Below are 19,129 nucleotides of genomic sequence, written 5' to 3'. Positions count from 1 at the left end.
CTGATTTCCTTAGATGCGTTTAGTCGAGTTTTTGGCTCCTTGGAAAATTCTCAAGTCTTGCCATTTAGCCATACTGGCTTAGAAAGCCCCTTTTATCTTGAAAACCTGCTGATTAAATAACCACTGTGCAAAGAAATATCTATTTCTTTTGCTTTTTTTTTATATTATTATTCTTTCCAATTCTTCTCTGTTAGCTGTACACAATCATAGCTTGAGGAACTTGAACTCAGGAAACTTTTTTCTATACTTGGGGCATGGATTCAATCTCATGTCTTGACCATGCTCTGGTAAGGGCTTCTTGAAGAAATATTATTATACATTATATAAACGCGTGCCTCCTTGTGTGTTGTTAGATATCTTTAGGGTACCGGTTGCTTCTCTAAATGTAGTCCTTCCACAGCATCTGTCCAACCTGTAGGTGAGAAGTTGAAGCTGCTCTATTTGTAGAATTTATTCAGACATTTTTTATCTGTCACCATTGTACTCAATCCTTCCTCGAGGACTACATTTCTGATCAGGAAAGCAACAGACCCATAAGTCTGGAGTTCATACTGATTTTTGCAGTACAAACTGTGGTAAAGAATAAGACTGTTGGACCCTTGAAAGAGTATAGGAGAATCAACGCAGCTTTTGTAAAAGTCATGAGACTCCTGGATCCTTAAGTACGCTGTCTTGGTTTCCATGCTTGATCGACTTGTTCATCCAGAGGACTTGAGCCAGGACACTTACTGCTTTGGGATGTCTTCTGAGCCTGAGCTAAGTGCTTTGGTTACATTCCATCTGATCCCAGACTCCTACCACTTGCAGCTGCTGAAGAAATTTGGTGCTGATCAGCTGCTCTGCAAGTTACACCACTGCTTAGACCTGCAAAGATCTTGGCAAAGCAGCACAGGTGTAATGGAGTGATGTAACTAGCTGCTGGCATTGTTAGCTGCATAAAACTTGTCTTTAGACCAATTCAGCAGCTAGATCTTTAACCCTTGGACTTCATTATAGTAGATACCCAGTCCTTTTTTTTTTTTCCCCGTCTCTATCCTGCCCAAGGAGTAAAGGCTGTAAGAGTAATGTATGTATGCTGTGAGCTATAGAGACTGTTTCAGAATAATTCTTAGAAGCTGTAGCAGTCCATTGACCTATGTCTTCATACAGAAATCCCTTAATATACACAATTCTTCTTTGACGCTGTGTAATTCTTTCATTGGCTCTTCTTTCTTTGAAGCAAAGTGAGGGTTTATTTTTTTTTTCCCCACCCTCTGTCTTTTAAGAAACAAGTTTGGCTATAGAAGGTAGAAACTTATGTCCGTTTTTCAAGCCTTTGTCTGGCTGTAGCACTCGAGTCATGCATGGCTGTTCCATGCAAATTTAGCTCAAAACAGCCTTTCAGGTACTGAGCACCCTCTAGAAGAGCAAAGCTTTCACTCAAAGGATCTGAATGGGCAGAAGCTGAGAACTGAACACAGTTCTGGTTTGTCCCTGGGTGGCAGAAATAGGAGAAGAGGATGCGTGTCTTTTCAGCTTAGTGATTGATGGTACTTGAGTTCCCAAAATAACTTCTATCTGATTAAGGTCCTGAGTCCTCTTTCATTAAGCAAGTTGGGCTGCTGGCAGAAAAATATAGATCTTGCTTATAGGCCTTGAAAACGTGGAGCTAAATGAATTTTGGGTTGAAAGATGTACGCAGGCAGAGGGGTGGGAGAAGCTGCTGTTGTCTGCTCTGGCGGGGACAGGCAGAGTGCCTGGTGATGTCAGCCAAAGGTATTGCATGGAGGCTGGGCAGCAGAACTGTTTACTCTGGGAAATTCTGACTGCAAAGATCAGCAACTTTGAGCTGAGTCTCTGTGGACTTGGGACTGTTTGTCTCAAATGGTTTCAGAGCGATTCTGCCAGGAGATGTCCCAAGAGAAGCCATTACTACATTAATCAATATCAGAGAGCAGGAGGTCGCGTGTGACGCAGGCTGGGGGACCTAGCCTAGAAGGGAGAGGCAGTGGAAAAGCCAGGTTGGAATAATTACCCTATTCCTACATGGGGGTCATCCTTGCCTATGGTGTTATGTTCTAGATGTGGTGGCACAGCTGGAGCCATCCTGACTTGTCCCCTGGAAGTGGTGAAGACACGTCTGCAGTCATCTCAGCTGGCACTGCGGCCTCTCTGTCTCTCTGAGATACAGCTGCCAGGGATGAGTGTGAGGCTGATGAACCCCACCCCACCGGCCCCCGGAGTGCTCAAGTTGCTCAGGTGAGTAGGGCAGGGTAGTGTATGTATGTTAGCAACATTGAAGTGAAGGTTTGGCCATCATGTGGAGAGATGAAAGCAGCATTTGGATTGAAGCTTTGGAAACTACAAGTGCAATTATAAGTTTCATCAGAGCACAGATATACCTGCTCCTCGTAGCTGATCTGTGCTTTGAATGCTGACTCTGCAAGGCAGCTTTTGAGATTGTGGTAAGCATCACAGCTAGTAGATTGATCAGACTTAGAGTGCTGATGTCAGAAAAAATAGGAGTAAATGACTGAGAAAAGGAGAGCAAGGCAGAAAATGATAACAGTGGATATGAGGAGGAGATACAGTAAGATCACTGAAGAAAGAAGAGAGAGAAACAGGAGACCCTCGACTTCATTCTTCTGCTGATTTGTTTATTTCCTTCTGTAGGACCATTCTTGAGAAGGAAGGTATGCGATCCCTGTTCCGAGGTCTGGGCCCAAACCTTGTTGGGGTTGCCCCTTCCCGGTGAGTTCTGATCCCCAAGGATAGCCTATGCTGTACACTTCTTAAAGAATCACCATGACAGCTATTGCTTCACATTCTGAAAGTAAACAGAATAGTCCCATTGTGCCACAGGGCCTTTCCCCTTTATACAAGCATTTTTGGGACCTTTTGGTCATAGCTATAGGAAGACTTCTGGGCACTGAGTATAGATAGTAGTGATGTCATGTTAGACAAACGTGCTGAGAATAAAATTTGGACTGAAGCTCTACAGCAGTGCATCTTGTAGGTGAGCTGTAACCTCTTCTGTCTTTCTTTCCAACCAGGGCTATATATTTTGCTGCCTATTCTGGTGTGAAGGAGAGGCTCAATACTGTCCTTGTACCAGAATCCAAGAAAGTACACATGCTATCAGCAGCCTGTGCAGGTGAGCCTCTTCTTTCTCAAGTCAGAGCTAGGGAGTCCTTCTGCTTGTGAGTGTGAGCAGGTTTCAGCATTGCTGCTGCCTTCTGAAGCTTTGTTCCCCCACATTTGGAGCTGCAATTAAACAAAGTGTTTTCTCATTCTTCATCCTTCTTAGGCTCGTTTCTTGAGTTCATAGATCTAGTCTTTTCTACTTCTGCTGCTATCGGGAAAAGAGCTCCATTCATATGTGTGTGGGGAGAGGGCAGCGTGTAGTGTGCGCCCTTCACGGAATCATGTCTCTTGAGATCTTAAACAAAATATCTCTAACAAATTCTTTAATTCTTGCAAGTTTATTGTTTCCTGTCTCCTGTAGCAAAGTTATGTGGAAGGTAGAGTTACTAGTTATCTTCAGGATAAGGGAAGAAGAGGAAAGTCAGGTTGTCTACTCTCTAACTGTCACATCTCCTGTGGGAGCTCAACGTCGCTCTCAAATTGTAAACTACTGCAGCTTTCCAGGCAGAATTCAGGGAGCTGACAAATCAGCAACTTCTTCCAAACTGTCAGTGGGGTCCTGGTGCTTATTGTTCTATTCCTTTTCTGTTCTCCAGGCATTACCTCTGCCACACTCACCAACCCCATCTGGTTGGTGAAAACCAGGATGCAGCTGGAAGCCAGGTAAGGCAGACGAGACATGCAGAACCACTCCATGTCACATCAGGACTGGTTTGGGTATGGGGTTGGACCATCAGAACATAAATCTTCAGGGCACACTGAGGAAGAGTCTTCCAGCTGTGTTCAGAACTGTATTTTGGTCAGTGGAGCAGTATGCCATTCTAGCCCTACCTCCTCACTTTTGCCTTTACAGGGTAAAGGGGGAGCTGGGCAGTAATGCCCTTCAGTGTGCTGTGCACGTGTACCGTACTGGGGGCCTTCTTGGATTTTACCGTGGAATCACAGCCTCCTATGCTGGAGTGTCAGAGACCATCATACACTTTGTCATATATGAAGCACTGAAACAGCATCTGAGAAATGGCCATCATTCCCTTTCTACACCATTCACGCTTTCAGCAAACAGCCGTGACTTTTTTGGATTAATGGGAGCTGCTGCTGTCTCCAAAACATGTGCCTCATGCATTGCATATCCACATGGTGAGTGAGTCTGCCGTCCTTCCTTTTGTTCCCCTTGACAGAAGATGCCACAACTGTGAGATCATTCTGCTAATATTGCTTCCCTTCTTGTCTCTCCAGAGGTAATTCGAACGCGGTTGCGAGAAGAAGGGTCACGGTATCGTTCCTTTATACAGACTCTGCAGCTTATAGTCCATGAAGAGGGACCCTTGGCTTTATACCGAGGGCTCCTGGCCCACTTGATCCGCCAGATCCCCAACGCAGCCATCATGATGGCTACCTATGAACTCATTGTATGTTTGGCACCTCCCACCTTGTAAGCACACTGTAGCACTTGGCTGAGGTGGCTGGAGAGATAAGAGTACCATAGTCCAGAGACATGGTCTTTTTCCTTGGTCCAAGAGGTGGTGCTTTTTGTTACACTCTGGGAATGGTCAAGCATAGCATTCTCAGGACCTAAGACTATTTTGTCCAAAGTTTTTGGTTCCAGTACGTACAATGTAACCTTTCTTCTTTCTGGAGACTCAAATACTTCCCGTGCTTCAAAATGTCAGGGCACTGGTTTGACAGTGCCTGCTCTTAGCTCCCTGTATGAGACAAGGACGTGAAACTTGCTGGAAAAGAGATAAAGAAGAAAGCATATGCGTACCTGAGCCTCAGCATCTTTGTTATCTGGACCCAGTAACAACCAAATGTGGGCGCACCTACCCATGATAGAGTTCAGACATCTTGAGAGAGTTGCAGCAAGCAGAGATCTTATACTGAGACATTTCATATCCCTAGGGGGGCTCTTTCAGTCTTTATCTGTTGTGCTGTCCTCCTGCCTTTGAGGATTCCTCAACTTTGGATGCTAGCAAACATCTTAATGAAGAATCTTCCTGTGGGTTCTTAACATGGTGCAGCCATTGCCCCGAGAAAAGTCAGGCAGTTGGCAGCTTCTCTTCCTCCTGCTGGGTCTGAAGAGCTGGACCAAGTAGCTCAAAGGAAGAAACACAACTTGCTATGAAGCACTACCCTAATAACTTATGCTACTGTCCTCACAGCCATGTCTTGCCCATACCTGATCTTTTTGCATCCCCTCCTTTCCTGAGTAACAGAAGGAGGAATACTTCCCTCAGAAGTACTGGAGTTGTTCTGCTATAAGCTGAAGTCCCTGACGTGAAATGCACTCTTAAATGCTTGTGAAGAAAGTGGTTCATATAAAAAAGTGGATGAAGCTGAGTATTTAGCCTGTTGATGTGAGCCTTACTTTTTTTCTGTAATCAAGATTTTCCTGCATATGTTATGTTTGCCTGTGGTAATAGGCTGGGATGCCTTTTGTTCCTCTGTGGGTTCATGGCCCAGTGTACTGAGAAAGGCTACATTGTCTTTTCAAAGAAAATAATTTGAGTCTCAAAAAGATAAGGGGAGGAGGATGGAGATGGAACAATTGAAACAACACATACACTTTAAAAACACAACACAGTCCCAAGATAAGGCAATAATTTTGATAAATACATGGTCTGGACAATCACCAGTCTTATATTAGTGGCTACACAGACTGCTTCTTTCACAATTTATAGTGGAAAAACTGCAGAAGCCCCAAACCTTTTATTTGAAATCCATTTATTTTAAAATCCACTTTGCTTCCTCATACTTCTTACCATCATTCATTTAGTTCAGGAGTATCGACAATTTTACAAAGTGGCACAAGCTGCAGTGTTCTGGTTGTGGGGTTGTTTTTTTTTTTTTGATTGTTTTGTTTTGCATGAAATGAGAATAAACCTCAAACAACAACATTGAAAAAATATACAATATATATATATATATATATATAATATCTGGGAAGGGGTTTTGAGAGACCCCGCTCTGAGCCATATGGCTGGCTCCTCTTTCCACATTTCTGTTCTTTCCAAGCCCCTCCTTCTTCATCATAGTTTGAACTGTGCCACGGTCATGTGCAAGTGCCCAAATACGTGTCTCTAGAGAGCCAAATACGGGGGGGGGTCAATCATAGGGAATGTCCACAATGAAAATGGCAGAAGACGAAGGAACATGGGAGGCAAAAATGACACGAGGGAGGAGAACATGTACAAGGTGGGGGGAAAAGGAATTTAAAGACACCTCCTCCTCTCAGCCGTATGTTTCAGAGGATCCATTGGACAGATGTTTTAAAGCTGCTAATAGCGGTGAGCACTGTCATTTTTGCCAGTGATGTGCCGATCATCCATGTCATTGCTGTCTGGGGAATCAGGAGTCTCCGAATCACTGCTGTCATCATCTTCCTCCATGCCCTTACCTGCTCTGCTCTCACAGTTTTCTGCAGCCCTCTCTTGGCGGCCCTGGTAGGACTGGAGAGATGAGACTACCATAAGAAAAAGGTTCTGGCAGCCCAGCTGTACCCCCCAGCCCTGGTTCCTATGACTGTTCCTCACCTCCATTGGGTTCACTATGATGGTGAGGGCTGAGTCATCCCAGAACAAGTCGCTCTCTTTGCTGCCGGTGCCTGTGTGCCCCTCTGCAGCAGCCTCAGGGACCTCTTGCCCCATTCCCTGTCTGTGCAATGAGTGGATGCGCAGGATGCCCAGGATTACCAAGAGTGCCAGGAAGCCCACGCACACCACAATGATGATAGTGGCTGCACTGGGGACCACTTTGGAGAAAAAAGAAAAAAGTGGTTACAGACTCTCTCACATAAACGCGTTTCTGACTTGACCCACACCCACCCTGCAGCAATGAGGATTGCTGGATATAATGTAGGATTTGGGTCTAGGTAGGAATACAACCTGACTTTTCTGCTCCTTTGGGCACAGGTGATTTCTGCCTTTTGCTGCTGTATCTTTGCTCAAGGTTTCCTAGTATGTCTAGGTCTAGGTGTTCACTAACTTCAGACCTGCCTGTACACTCTGCTTAGCTTCAGAAATCGCCAGAATATGTCATAAAGCAGTCACTTGTGTCTTCTCCTTGGGAAAGAGAGAGGTGTGTGGTGGGGAGAGTCTGCAAGGGCACGAGGATGATTTTCATAGTGTGATTTCTTTGTAAGCAATACAGAGAAACCAAAACAAGTCTGCTTTTGCACATGGGACAGACTACTGTGATAGCCTTCTAATTTAATGCCACAGACAAAGCCTGGCTTCTCCACAGGATAGAAGTGGAAAACCATCTAAGAGTCTTAGCCCAGCTCTCATCTCCTCTTCATTCTAAACCTGTTGGTCAAGCCCTGACTCCCCAAATAAACCCCTTTCCTGGAATATTTAACCCAAGCATGCCACGTTTTTGTTCTGGGTAGCTTTTTATAGTAGGGACAACTTCTCCTTTTGCTTCTGCTGAAATCAAGCAGAGTTGGGGAAGGGTACAGCGAAGGATGATGTTTGGTGTTCTCTACAGGCTATCCCTGTAGTGATTCAGTTCCAGCTGCAGGATTGGATCGATTTTGGGTAAGCTGCTGCAGGAAGCTGCAGCAAAAGCTAGAACAAAAGGCACTTTGTGTTCCCTACAACAGGAAGCTAAATCCAGCATAGGATCCTAGAGCTTTTAGAAGAGCCAATTAGACTGCTGTCATGCTTGTTGCACAGGACTGGCAGTGCAAACAAACAAATCTATCTAGCCTAGCTTTCAGGCTTCTGTCCTTTGTTTTGGGAGCAAGAATACTTATCTTATTTGTGTGGTGCACTCTCCTATATTTTTCTGCATTTGCTGATCACCACTTCCCATCTCTTTTTAGAGCAGTGGCAGTCTTGATTTTCTCATTTCACTCCTGCTGATGAAGCTTCTTTTTGGAATTGTATTATCCAGCCCTGCATAGCACCTTTGCAAGATGCACAAATGAAATACTACCAGCTTACAGTGTTCTTTTTAGACCTTCTCAGTTAGAGATTTCAGACCGCTGCTGTATCAAGAAAGCAAAATACCAGAGCAGGGGGATTGTTGCACCAAGCTCTAAGACACAGTTTGACCCATGTTGCAGACCATTTTCTAATGAAGCAGCAGTGTAAGAACTCAGTGAAATACATATATGGAGCCTGAAAGGAATCCCCTGCTCAAAGTTCTAACAGTATCAGAAAATAAACATCCCAAACTAAAAGAATAAAACCAAAAGATGTGTTACATACTAGAGTTGTTATGGGTGCTTGCCAAGCTGTGGCCAGATAGCTCTGGGGGTAAATGATGGCCTCGGTGGATAAACTGCTGAGAATTGAGCATATGGTTAGGATGAGCAGCTTGGTTCATGTTGTGGAGGACATTCATCTGCAGAAAGACCAGAGTGCAAATAGTCAGCCCTGTGTTCACTGTGATAGTCTACATTGTGTGCATTTCTATTCACAGTGTTCTCACCATGCATGCATAAACACCCATGTATGCATGCATTGATTTTGTACCTCAACAGAAAACTCATTGCTGGAATAACGTCCATTCATCTCAGTGCAGGACAGGTGGAACTTCCTTTCATAAAGAGCAGCACCACGGTTGATGTGGTATGAGACCTGGCGTAGTATTTCCTCGTAAACTGCAATGCTCTCTACCCCTGAGTACAAGAAGAGAGAATTGGAGGGGGATCAAAGAGCTCCTGCTTAAAAGTCATTTGGTATCAACCCTTTAACAACTAGGAGCAACAGAATAATCCAAGGCTAGGTTCATATATTTTGGAAAGGACCAGAGCTGGAGCTGGCCGGTGAAAGCCCAGTTTGCACTACTAAGGCATATGGAAGGAGAGGTGCCCTATTAAATTCTGTAGTGTATATAAACAATGCATCAGTTCACAACCTGAGGGATATGCTGTCTCCTAATATGTCATGCAAAATACAACTGACATCTAAGAACACATAGACAGTGGGACTAAATAAGGAGAGGTGATACAAGCCTGAAGCAGAGCTCAGACACCATGTCCTAGCACTGTGTGCTGGAAGAGTAAGCTTCCTGAAAGAAACAGCCTGGGACTTCAAAAGCCACAAGTTCAGCAAATGGTTATGTCTCACAAAGTACACCAGCACACTGGGTTAAGTGTTCCCCCAGTGATGCCTGACAGACAGTGAAAGGGGTATAAACAGACAGCTGCAGCCAAGGAGAGGACATACCTGTGATAGTGAGGTAGGCAGAGGTGTTAACCAGCTCCAGGCCCCTCTGTTGTAGCAATGCCCCATCCAGGAGCAGGTATTCCCTCTCTGGGTCCAAGTCATCTCCTACCAATGAGATCTCGCAGCCATCCAGGTTGTGTACAATCTCATCTGACATACGTGTGTCTGTCACTGAGAGGCCAAGGGAAAGAAGACAGGGCCACAAAGCCAATCAGCCATGAACAAAGGCAGGCATGAGAGTGATACCCACTTAAAACAACTTTTAAGAAATGATTTCTCTTTCTCTGGCTAGCACTAACCTTGAATAAAATCACTGTTAGTCTATTGTTGGAAGAGTCCCCTTTGGTCTTAATTACATTATTTATGCACATAAGAAAGTCACTTATATTTTAGATCAACATACTGTTATGGACTGGCTCATGGTAACACAGCTGTAAGGACTGTTGGCAATGGCAGTGTTATAATTATGAACAACTTTACCATATATTTCCAGACCTTGAGTGCTTTTGAAAGCTTTCTCTCCTCACAACTGCTGGTAACCAAGTTTCAGATTTTATCTTATTTAAAATGACAAGCAGTTTTGAAGACTAACTACTGTCAGCGGGGCCAAGACCAACCTTCTGTACGTCAAGAAGCCCAAGCTGCTGATCATAAAACTATGAGCAAAAAAATCCTGTTAGCAGAAGAGATACAATTTAAGTGAAAGGACGTGAAGCATGTAGTGAGGATGATGTAGGGAACTGAGGGAAAAGATATTCAAGGCATAAGGAAACTAAGTGGGGAATTCATAGGAACAAATGATGCAGAAAGAGATCACAGAATCACAGAATATCCTGAGATGGAAGGGACTCAAAAGAGTCATCAGTTCCAACTCCTGACTCCACAAAGAGCAAACACTGTTAAACCATATATCTACAAGCATCACCCAAATGTTTCTTTAATGCTGACAGGCTTGAGTCCATAATGCTGTCCTGGGGAGCCTGTTCCAGTGCCCAACCACCTCTCAGTGAAGAACCTTTTCTTAATACCCAACCTGACCCTCTCTTGTATAGCTTTGGGAGGGGACAAGAAATAAGGGAAGCAGGAAGAAGTGCAGGAGTGGAGAGAGAACAGTCAGGAAGAACATCTGGTGATGGATTCAGTAAAGAGAAATGTAGGTAAAATGTCAAGGGGATTAGGAATGAGTAGCATGGGAAAAGGAGAAGAGAGTGAGGCAAGGAACTGGTTGGATTGAAAAAGTAGAGGGAGGAGCAGAAAGGGATAAGAACTGATTAGCCTACATATTAACAGACAATGCCTTGCTTCTGTATTTGTAAACTCCTGTTTCGAGTACAACTATGAGCTCTACTTCCTCTGCAGAATAGCAACTGGCAGGTCTTTCAATTTTGTCTCTACTTCACCCTGTACTCCACTCACCAGTGCCATGCCAATTCTCATCCTTCTTGGCCTCCACCTGGTGAGAAATAGAGCAGGTGATCTGGAGGTTGGGGAAAAGGGGGACTCCATCAGGAGCCTCAAAGTCTGATGCAGGATGAGCAAAGTGGGCAGTGCCACTCAACAGGATCTGGGGGGCATCAGGCTGTAGCACCACAACATAACCTTCCACGTCAGGAATGGAGACACATGATTCTTCACTGAAACACCTGAAGGAGAGAAACAGAAAGCATCAGAATTAGCCCAAGCTTCCACCAACATTTCACAGGACTGTTTCCTGCCTATTACAGTCAGTGAAGGGAATTTTTTTTTCATGGTAGTTCTAAAAGATTCCCTGTGGCCTGCTGTACAAGACAGAGAGGTGCGGTGGCTTTCAGGTGACTTAATCACATTCACATACCACAGAGAAAATTAAAAACAGCCCACATGCCTGGAACACCATCAGCAAAGGCAGAAGTTCTACTCCCTAGGATCCTAGAACACCAGTATTAAAGTACCCAATTGGATAATTTCATAGTTATTTTCAGGAAGACCATTTCAAGACCACCAATTAGAATTTAAATACAAGGTGAGTGAGTGTAATTTTAGCCAAAAGAGAGGTAACTCTTGCTGAACTTAGACAGAAGTGCTGCTTTATCTACTCACTTGACAGTAGTAGTGAGCCTGAGCGGCCGGACTCCAGGAGTAGCAAAGCGCAGTGAATTCATATAAGCCACATGCTGGATAGCATGGTTGAAAGTTTCCACATCATCACCCTCCAAAGTGAGCAAGGACTGAGAGGGGTTCACATGAACCTACAGGTGAACAAGAAGAAAATACTCAGGATTCCTTAGCAAATGCCAACAGCCTAGGCTAAGAGAGACACAAAGGAGAAAGTGGGGAGCTGTCTGAGGTGGCAGAGCAGGCAAAGTTCAGGGAAGCAAGGCTAGGGAGGAGAGTGGAAGGGACCCATGCAAGTTGGGCAGATGGGCGTACCTTCATCCCTTTGCCCAGACTGTCGAAGTCACTGTAATCAAGCCCCTCACGGCAGGCATACAGGCATTCAATAACCTCCCGGCTCTCCAAGCTACCAGGGCGTACAGTGAAGCCAGCCAAGTAACCATGGAAGTAGTGGTGTATCAACAGAGGATCTCCTGAGGGAAACATGGGACGTGGAGGGTGTGAGAGACATGGTGAGGAAGAAAACAAAGACAACAAAAAAATGTGAGGGACACACAGTTAAGGTAGACAGAGACGGAGGGGTGCACGGGACATGGAAGAGCAATGACAACGAAAGCAACAGTGTGGGGTACATACAGATGTTAGGAGAGGTAGGAGAGAACAGAAGGGTGCACAGGACATGGAAAAGCAAAGATAACAAAAAGATGATCGATACTGCGGATAATTTTTTTAATTTCAGATGGAGGAAAGACCAACAGAAAGACTAGGGCAGTGACAGGTAGGTAGCATAGAGAAGTTTCTGCCACACCGCTGAATGCCAGATGGAAACAATTTCTTGTCCCCTTCTCACTCCTGTGAGGGCTTTTGAAAGAAACTGTATGTTCCACAGATAGTTAGGGATGAGGTGACATCTCCTGATGTCTCCATTGGCCCGTGTTCTTCAGAGACCAGCTTTAATGACCAGACATGAGGACACTTTCTCCACATGAAAAGCATACTCTATTTCTCAAAGCAGGATGTAGTCCTATCAGCATTTTCATGCTCTACCAACATCAAGGTATCAAGGATCAATCTGCCAGAAAATAAGGGATTTCCTCCCAAGATGGTGGGAGCTGGATGTACAAGATCAAGGAGCTGCATGAGGAAGGCACCATGCAAGAAGTCATGTAGTCATGCATAGTGAAGAGGAGAAGAGAACCACCTTCTTTCTTTTTCCTACCTTGTATAGTATCAGTGGAATTCTCATTTCCTTTGGTTTTCTCCTTGTTTTTCTCCTCTGCAAAAGAAGAATGAGCAATTACACATTGGAAGAGGATAGTTACAGGATCAGGAAGTATCTACACAAGTGCCTGCATCAGGCAGCGCTGAACAAAAGAATAGCTCTGGACTCATGCAAAGCAGTGCACCCTTCAGCCCTAGAGATAGCAATCCGCAGATGAAAGAGAGTGGTGTTCCTTTCATGAAGGGGATGATGAGACTGGATCTAATACAAGAAGAAAGTATAAAATTTATTTTTCCTCCTTTACCAACAATATCTATTTATTCTAGGAATTAAGTTATTTCCATTTATGGAGCACAGCCCTTGCCATGTTCTCAGTTAGCCATGTTCTGAGCATCCCTTTGAAACTCAGGCAACTTCAGGAGGGCGATTCAGGTTGATTAATGTTTGTTGATCACTAAAGACCATAGATAGAATCAAGCTGTAAGGAGATCCCTGAGCAGGGAAAAGCAGGACTACAATAAAGGTTTGATCTTGCTAGCAATTTCTGCTGGAGTGAAAGCAAGGAGCAGGCAAATTCTTATTTCTGTCCTGCTCCAGTCTTGTAGGAATGCTGAAAGACCTGGCCAATGTAGTATTACTTCTCCACAGAACCAGTTTTAATCCATTAGTGGCTTAAATATGTTCCCAATCTGATCTTTATCCTCCAATCCAACTCCTGTACAGAATGATTTCTGACTTCTCTGTATAGAACCTCACAACACACAAATCACCACCAATACACTCAGCAGCATAAAGTAAATGGCCTTTGATAGAAAGGCCATCACCTGAATGATGCACAGAGTTTCAACTCTCCACTGCATGAAAGTTAGCTAATCATCACATGTTCTACTTCTGCTGCCCAGGAAGCTGCCATTGACACTCAAACCCAAGCTATTATTACCATGGCATAGTATTATGGCTTAGTTCATAAGAGGGAAGGAGCCACAAAGGTTTTGGTGCCAAGGAGATATGATGGCTGCAATGCATTTCGCAAAATTTAGTAATAGCCAGCATTTTTCACCTCTTCTGGCTCTCCCTTTACTTCCATTTGCCTGTATGAGAAGAGCAAGGCTCGGGGAGTGAGACTCACCAGTCCAGCAGGCTCCAATCATGAGTGAGGGTTCTGGCCGTGGGGGATGAATGAGGCCATTGTCATGGATGAGGGCAGGGTCATATGAGACACCATCCACGTAGAGTGTGACAGTTGGAAACTCGAGGTTGAGGGCATAATGGTGCCATTCATCATCACAGACCTGTGGTAGACAGCTGAAGGAGTCAGCAAGGGGAAGAAGGAGAAAGAACACTGGAAAGAGGTAAACACTTCCTCACCTGCTCAAGCTTCCAGAGGAACTTCACAGGCCTTGCACTCTCCAGCAATGGCCAGTAGAGGAAAGCAATTCGGCAGCCATGCACAGCCAGAGAATAATGCGAGTAGCCATCCTCTGCCAGGGGACAAACACAAGGCATTATGCATCACACTTAAAAGCGGTCTCACTAGCCAGAGCCCAAAAATACATGACAGCCTGCATGACTGGCACTCGGCACCATGTGTTCACAGTGGGTTTGAATGCTCTCAGAAGAAGCTATGTGGAGGGCCCTCTCTGGGACATGGGGATTTCCATCTGCAGGGACAATGCCTTATAACAAGTCAGTGTCACTTCCCCAGAAAAAGTGTCTCACCGCTCTGCACTGTACTGCAGATCACTGTCTCCTCTTCCCGCCTGCCTTTGCTGGGCACCACAGCATGTTTCATCCACACAGACAGGGTGAAGTGGTCACTCAGCCCCTCATGGGCACTCAGCCCATTCATGACAGGTACTTGGGCAGCCTGGCTGCCATTGAACCAATAGATGAGGCTGCTGTCCTGGCTGTAGTGCACTGAGAGCCTTGCAGTCCAGTTTGCCGTGGGGCTAGGCACAGGCAGCAAGTCAATCTCTCCTGAGGCAGCACCTACCAAAAACAGAAGGAGTCAGGAGTCAGGAACACAGAAATCTGAGAAGTTTGGGGACTGGGCCACAGAAGAAAAGGGTGGTATAGGGCTCATTGCAATATTCCAGAGTACAGAGAGAGGAAGAATGGCCTACAGGCCTCCTGTTATTTAGAGAAGAATGGTGTTTTTCCATTTGTGTGAAGGAAGTCCCACAGACACCACACAGAAATCTCTGGCTTCCCAGTAAGGAAAGCACAGAGGGCCCCTTACAAATACAAGCTAGGTGCTCACTGGCCCTCAACACAGCCTTTGAGCTAGGTGTCCTCCCAGCCCTGCAGACCACAGCAGGCAGGAAGAATATGTCCCAGAATCTCTGTTGTGTGAGGCGCAGGGGTATTGTTTAAATCCCTTCAGGGAAATGGGTAGGAAAGAATCAATTCACCACAGAGTTTGCGTAGTGATTTCTCAGAGTAGTTATCCCGGTCACAGCCCTTAGCCACATGGTTTGTCTGCAGCTCCACCATGGCCTGGATATTCCACAGGGGCTCATCACAGGTCTCCAGGTGAATGCTGGGAAATAGTGCGAGGCTGCCTGCACCCGGTGTGTACTCAATCCTCTTGTTCCAGCCTAATGAAGAAACGTGGGAGAGAGAGGGCTTAGGTCCTGCCAAGGACCCAACGCCAGAAAACTTGGTGAACACAAGTGGCATTTATGTACCAGCCCATAAACAAAGAGATTTTTGTCCCTTTCAGCATTAAAAATCAACTTTATGCAGTTAGCATCAGTGCAAGAGAAAATTTTCTGGAAGCACAGATAGACCAAATTCTTATCTTCTATAGCTAGTGTCATTGTAGCATCACTCCCTTGATTTTCAACCTCTCTCTATAAGGTTGAGTAGATATTTAGCTCTGTTGATTTCTCCTTAATTCTACTGATGTAAATCAATTTGTAAACACACATCACCTCTGGAAAAACTGAAGTTCCTCAAGATGAGCAGCCCCCAAAGCAATCCACATCTGCCCCATTCCTGGTGGTGTTCAAGGCCATGTTAGACAGGTGCCTGGGCAGCCTGATCTAGTGGGGGGGCAGTCCTGCCTGTGGCAGGGGCATTGGAACTTAGATGATCTTCCATTCTGTGATTCTATGAATACAATCTGTGAACCTTATCAAACATGAAGAAGTTCACAGTAATCAAGGGAATAATTTTCCTCTGTTGGAGTTGCCTTCCAGTAGCTTTGTGGATACTTTAGATGCAATCACTGGTTTGGTGTCAGAATTTAAACATATATGTGTATACAAATTTATATACATATATACAAATATTTTCAGTAAGTAGGACAGAGTAGATTGACATAAGGGGAAGACATAACTGTGTCTGGAAGTTTCATACCCTGCCAACTGGGCTTGCAGGTGGGTTTCACCTGGATTTCCACTTCAGCATCATCAGATGCCCTCTTTTTTCCACAGTCATAGGCTGTTACTGTGAATTTGTAGAGACGATCTCCATTGTACTGAAGTTTCTCCGTATTTTCAATGTTCCCTGATTAGCAAAATAAATAAATCAATGGAGAAGAAAGTCTCCTCAAACATGCTGCTTCTAAAAACAACTCTACTTTTCATCAACTATAGAAACATCCAAAAAGCGGCTGAGTTCTCCCACAGTGCCACTTTGTAACGTGCAGTAGCATCCCACAAAAATGGCTGCTGTGTCTCTGCACAAAGACAGAGAGATTAGCAGTGCTGGAGGAATCAAAGCACATGTATCTCAGCTCTGCCAGCAAATGGGACTGGAAGAGAGAGAGAGCAAAGGGGAAAGGGGAAGTGTACTCATGGTAGGTTCAGATTCTTACCATCATTGTCAATCAGAAAGGGAATATTGGGGGTCAGGATCTCATAGTAACAGATCTGGCTGTACTGTGGTGAGCAGTCTCCATCAATGGCCTCCACTCGCAAGATGCGGTCATACAGCTTTCCCTCGGTCACTGCGACACGATACAACTTTTCCACAAAGACAGGAGCAAATTCATTCACATCATTTACTCGAACATGCACTGTGGCCCTGAGGCAGAGAAACATCAATAAGAACTGATTAGCTGATTAGGAGCCATACACCACCTAGATTTTAGAGTAAGTAACTTTGTTTACCAGACTGACTTTCACATATCAAAGGCAAGAACAAGTAAAAAGATTGAGGTTTCAAAACAGCAGTGTTCACGTACAAAAGCTTGTACTGTGGTTTTCCATCCCAGAGAAAAAGGTGATAATGTCATATAGACCTTTTCCCATGTATAGCAATGTGAGGCATCACTCAGACTCAGCAGTCAAGCAGCCCTTGCTTCTGGTGTATTAACTCGTGTGACTCAGCTAGTGAACAGGACCATCACCATTTTGTTTGAGTCTTATTCACATGCTGAGTTATAGCATGTGGGGTGGCTAGAGAATAATAATTATGGCAACGGGAAGAGCTCCCACTGCATTCTTCATTTGCACTTCTGTGACAGATCACATTTTGTAACATGCAGCTATGACTGCATGTACTTACTTGTGTGATTTTTTAGTGTTGGTTCCATCAGGTCCTTCTCCACAGTCGTAAGCTTGGATGGTGAATGTGTGCTCCTTATGTGCTTCACAATCCACCGGTTCCTTGGCCCGGATCAGCCCCTCACCTGTAGCTTTATCCAGTATCACGGCTTCAAAGGGCACCCCTGCCCCATGTATCCTGAAGCCACAGATCTCACCTGGCACCCACAGGCAGAGAGGAAGAAGAGAATGAAGAGGACTAGTAGAGTACAATAAGCTTCCTTGCTTCCCACTGCCATATTTTATTCCTTTCTAACTTACACTCTTCTTTCTTCCTCGTTACCACCACTCATTTCGGAGCAGTTCTGATTCACTGCGAGTTCCCCCGGGCAGTTTACAGCCATTAATGGTGTAGATTGCCCTCTACCGGAGACCATCCCCAAAAGAAGTCTTGCCCAGCACCAAGAAAGGCTTGAGGTTACAGGTTTAAACTATACATGTTAGGGCTATACGTTCAAGTACAGCTTAGTTTGCTTCTCCATCCCACAGGGGGAGGCAAAGCAGGTTGTGTATTTCAGACAGACATCCAAAACATGAAGCTCCATGATGTCTCATCCATCCCACACAGGATGTGTACATTTCCTCTGGGAATTACAGATAAAATCACCTAATCCTAAAGTTCAGCTCATAGGATCCCTTTTCTTCTCCCAAAGCTGATGGATGTTGCAGGAGTGCAGCATCTGAGGCATGGTCAAAGCAATTACTAGGAATGCAAACCTCAGAAAAGCATCAAAGCATCATCTGTACTTTCAGGGACTTGTGCTTCTTATGAGGGGTATGGAACTGCCAAGGAAGCATGCCCAGCAGCTTCCTTCAGTCCTCGCAGACACAGAGCTGTGCATGTGATCTTTGAAAATAGCAGAACTGCGTCAAAAAGTAGCTGGCTCCACCCTCAGTTCCTCTCACAAGGGAAACAGCTCACAGGATCCTAAATCAAGCTATGCCCAAATTGGCTCTAGAGTACACCAGGGACCTTCTCTGGAACAAGGCTTAGAGGCGATCATTTCCTGAACAGAATCTAGTACAGGGATTAATGTGGTCCTGCCTCTGCCTCCCTGGAGATCTTTCCCTGTTCCCAGCTTCCCCAGAGGTGGCACCAACCTACCTGCATAGCGCAGAGGAGCATCTTTGTCCAGTGCAAACAGCGGTGGGTTGAGTAGGACTGTGTTGTCATTCTCCATGACGATGCCCTGATATTCAGCTTCAATCCAGGGTTTGTGCTTATTTGCTGAGGTGAGTTTGGGTAAGGGATGGAGCACGGGAAAGTATTAGCCAAAATGAGACACAGTAGAAAAGGAGCAGAATATCATGCAGTGGCATTTAGCAACCACCCCTCCCCACCTTCATCTCTAGAATAAACACTAAGAGAGACTAGGAAGAGGAAGCTAATTTTCTTCAGTTCTATTCTACCTCTCCTGGAAGATGCCATCAGAAACAACATGTTTCTTCTCACCTCCTCAATATTCTCTTGTTAGAAGCATGTACAGGGGTATTTGTGTACCCTGGAAAGCTGGGATAGTTAAAAAAAATGAAATCAAGAGGCACAAGTATTCTGAGTCTGGAGAGAGATTCCAAATGCTAAATACTTTAGATCACTGAAGTCATAAGTAAAGGATCTAGGAGACATCTTCCGCTGGGGTGCCCCCAGAAGACAAGAGCTGCCTTCATCCATTGTCATTCATACCTTCCACCCTCTGTACTAAGAGCAAGGATCCACACATGTGCCCCCAGGTACACATCCAGTCAGTCACCCCACATGTAAATCAAATAGCTGAGCCCCTTCCTTCCTCCTTCCCCACTCCATGGTGGGCACCATATTCCTTTGGCCCCTCCTTGCTGTTCCATTGGCTGTAGCCCAGCCAGGCTTGGCATGGAGGCAGCAGTCAGCCGGAGGCTCTGAAAAATGTCACAGGCCCAGAAATAGCAAATTAATCTTTATCACATAGGCTCCAGGGCAGGGAAAAGGAGAA

At 45.0% G+C, this 19,129-nt stretch overlaps 2 protein-coding genes across 2 annotated transcripts; one reads left to right on the top strand and one right to left on the bottom strand.

Moving 5' to 3' along the window:
* The first annotated feature begins 1,950 nt into the window (after window positions 1-1,950).
* On the top strand, window positions 1,951-5,468 carry LOC100549863 (solute carrier family 25 member 33-like). Its single transcript, XM_031555708.1, has 6 exons — window positions 1,951-2,238; window positions 2,653-2,730; window positions 3,033-3,133; window positions 3,720-3,786; window positions 3,977-4,260; window positions 4,360-5,468. Exons 1-6 carry the CDS (start codon window positions 2,045-2,047, stop codon window positions 4,557-4,559), a joined length of 924 nt encoding a protein of 307 aa, XP_031411568.1. The 5' UTR covers window positions 1,951-2,044; the 3' UTR covers window positions 4,560-5,468.
* A 277-nt stretch (window positions 5,469-5,745) lies between these two features.
* CLSTN3 (calsyntenin 3) lies at window positions 5,746-19,129 on the bottom strand. Its single transcript, XM_010717741.3, has 17 exons — window positions 18,265-19,129; window positions 17,122-17,317; window positions 16,430-16,638; window positions 15,970-16,119; window positions 15,021-15,206; window positions 14,329-14,598; window positions 13,978-14,090; window positions 13,739-13,901; window positions 12,607-12,663; window positions 11,703-11,860; window positions 11,373-11,521; window positions 10,710-10,936; window positions 9,294-9,464; window positions 8,598-8,743; window positions 8,331-8,466; window positions 6,654-6,871; window positions 5,746-6,569 (listed from the first exon to the last, which is right to left on the bottom strand). The coding sequence occupies exons 1-17, from the start codon at window positions 18,338-18,340 to the stop codon at window positions 6,399-6,401; spliced, it is 2,796 nt and encodes a 931-aa protein (XP_010716043.1). The 5' UTR covers window positions 18,341-19,129; the 3' UTR covers window positions 5,746-6,398.

Source organism: Meleagris gallopavo, chromosome 1, assembly GCF_000146605.3.
Source record: "Meleagris gallopavo isolate NT-WF06-2002-E0010 breed Aviagen turkey brand Nicholas breeding stock chromosome 1, Turkey_5.1, whole genome shotgun sequence".
Classification (NCBI taxonomy): Eukaryota; Metazoa; Chordata; class Aves; order Galliformes; family Phasianidae; genus Meleagris; species Meleagris gallopavo.
This window is presented reverse-complemented; position numbering and strand designations above follow the sequence as displayed.

Excerpts from the sequence above, each read along its gene's own strand:
- LOC100549863 (XM_031555708.1), top strand. The coding sequence starts at position 2,045 with ATGGTGTTATGTTCTAGATGTGGTGGCACAGCTGGAGCCATCCTGACT. Across the intron at positions 2,239-2,652 it reads GGAGTGCTCAAGTTGCTCAG|GACCATTCTTGAGAAGGAAG; the intron begins GTGAGTAGGGCA and ends TTCCTTCTGTAG. Across the intron at positions 2,731-3,032 it reads GTTGGGGTTGCCCCTTCCCG|GGCTATATATTTTGCTGCCT; the intron begins GTGAGTTCTGAT and ends CTTTCCAACCAG.
- CLSTN3 (XM_010717741.3), bottom strand. The coding sequence starts at position 18,340 with ATGGAGAATGACAACACAGTCCTACTCAACCCACCGCTGTTTGCACTG. Across the intron at positions 16,639-17,121 it reads AACACTAAAAAATCACACAA|GGCCACAGTGCATGTTCGAG; the intron begins GTAAGTACATGC and ends TCTCTGCCTCAG. Across the intron at positions 6,872-8,330 it reads AAGCACCCATAACAACTCTA|TGGTCCCCAGTGCAGCCACT; the intron begins GTATGTAACACA and ends TTTTCTCCAAAG.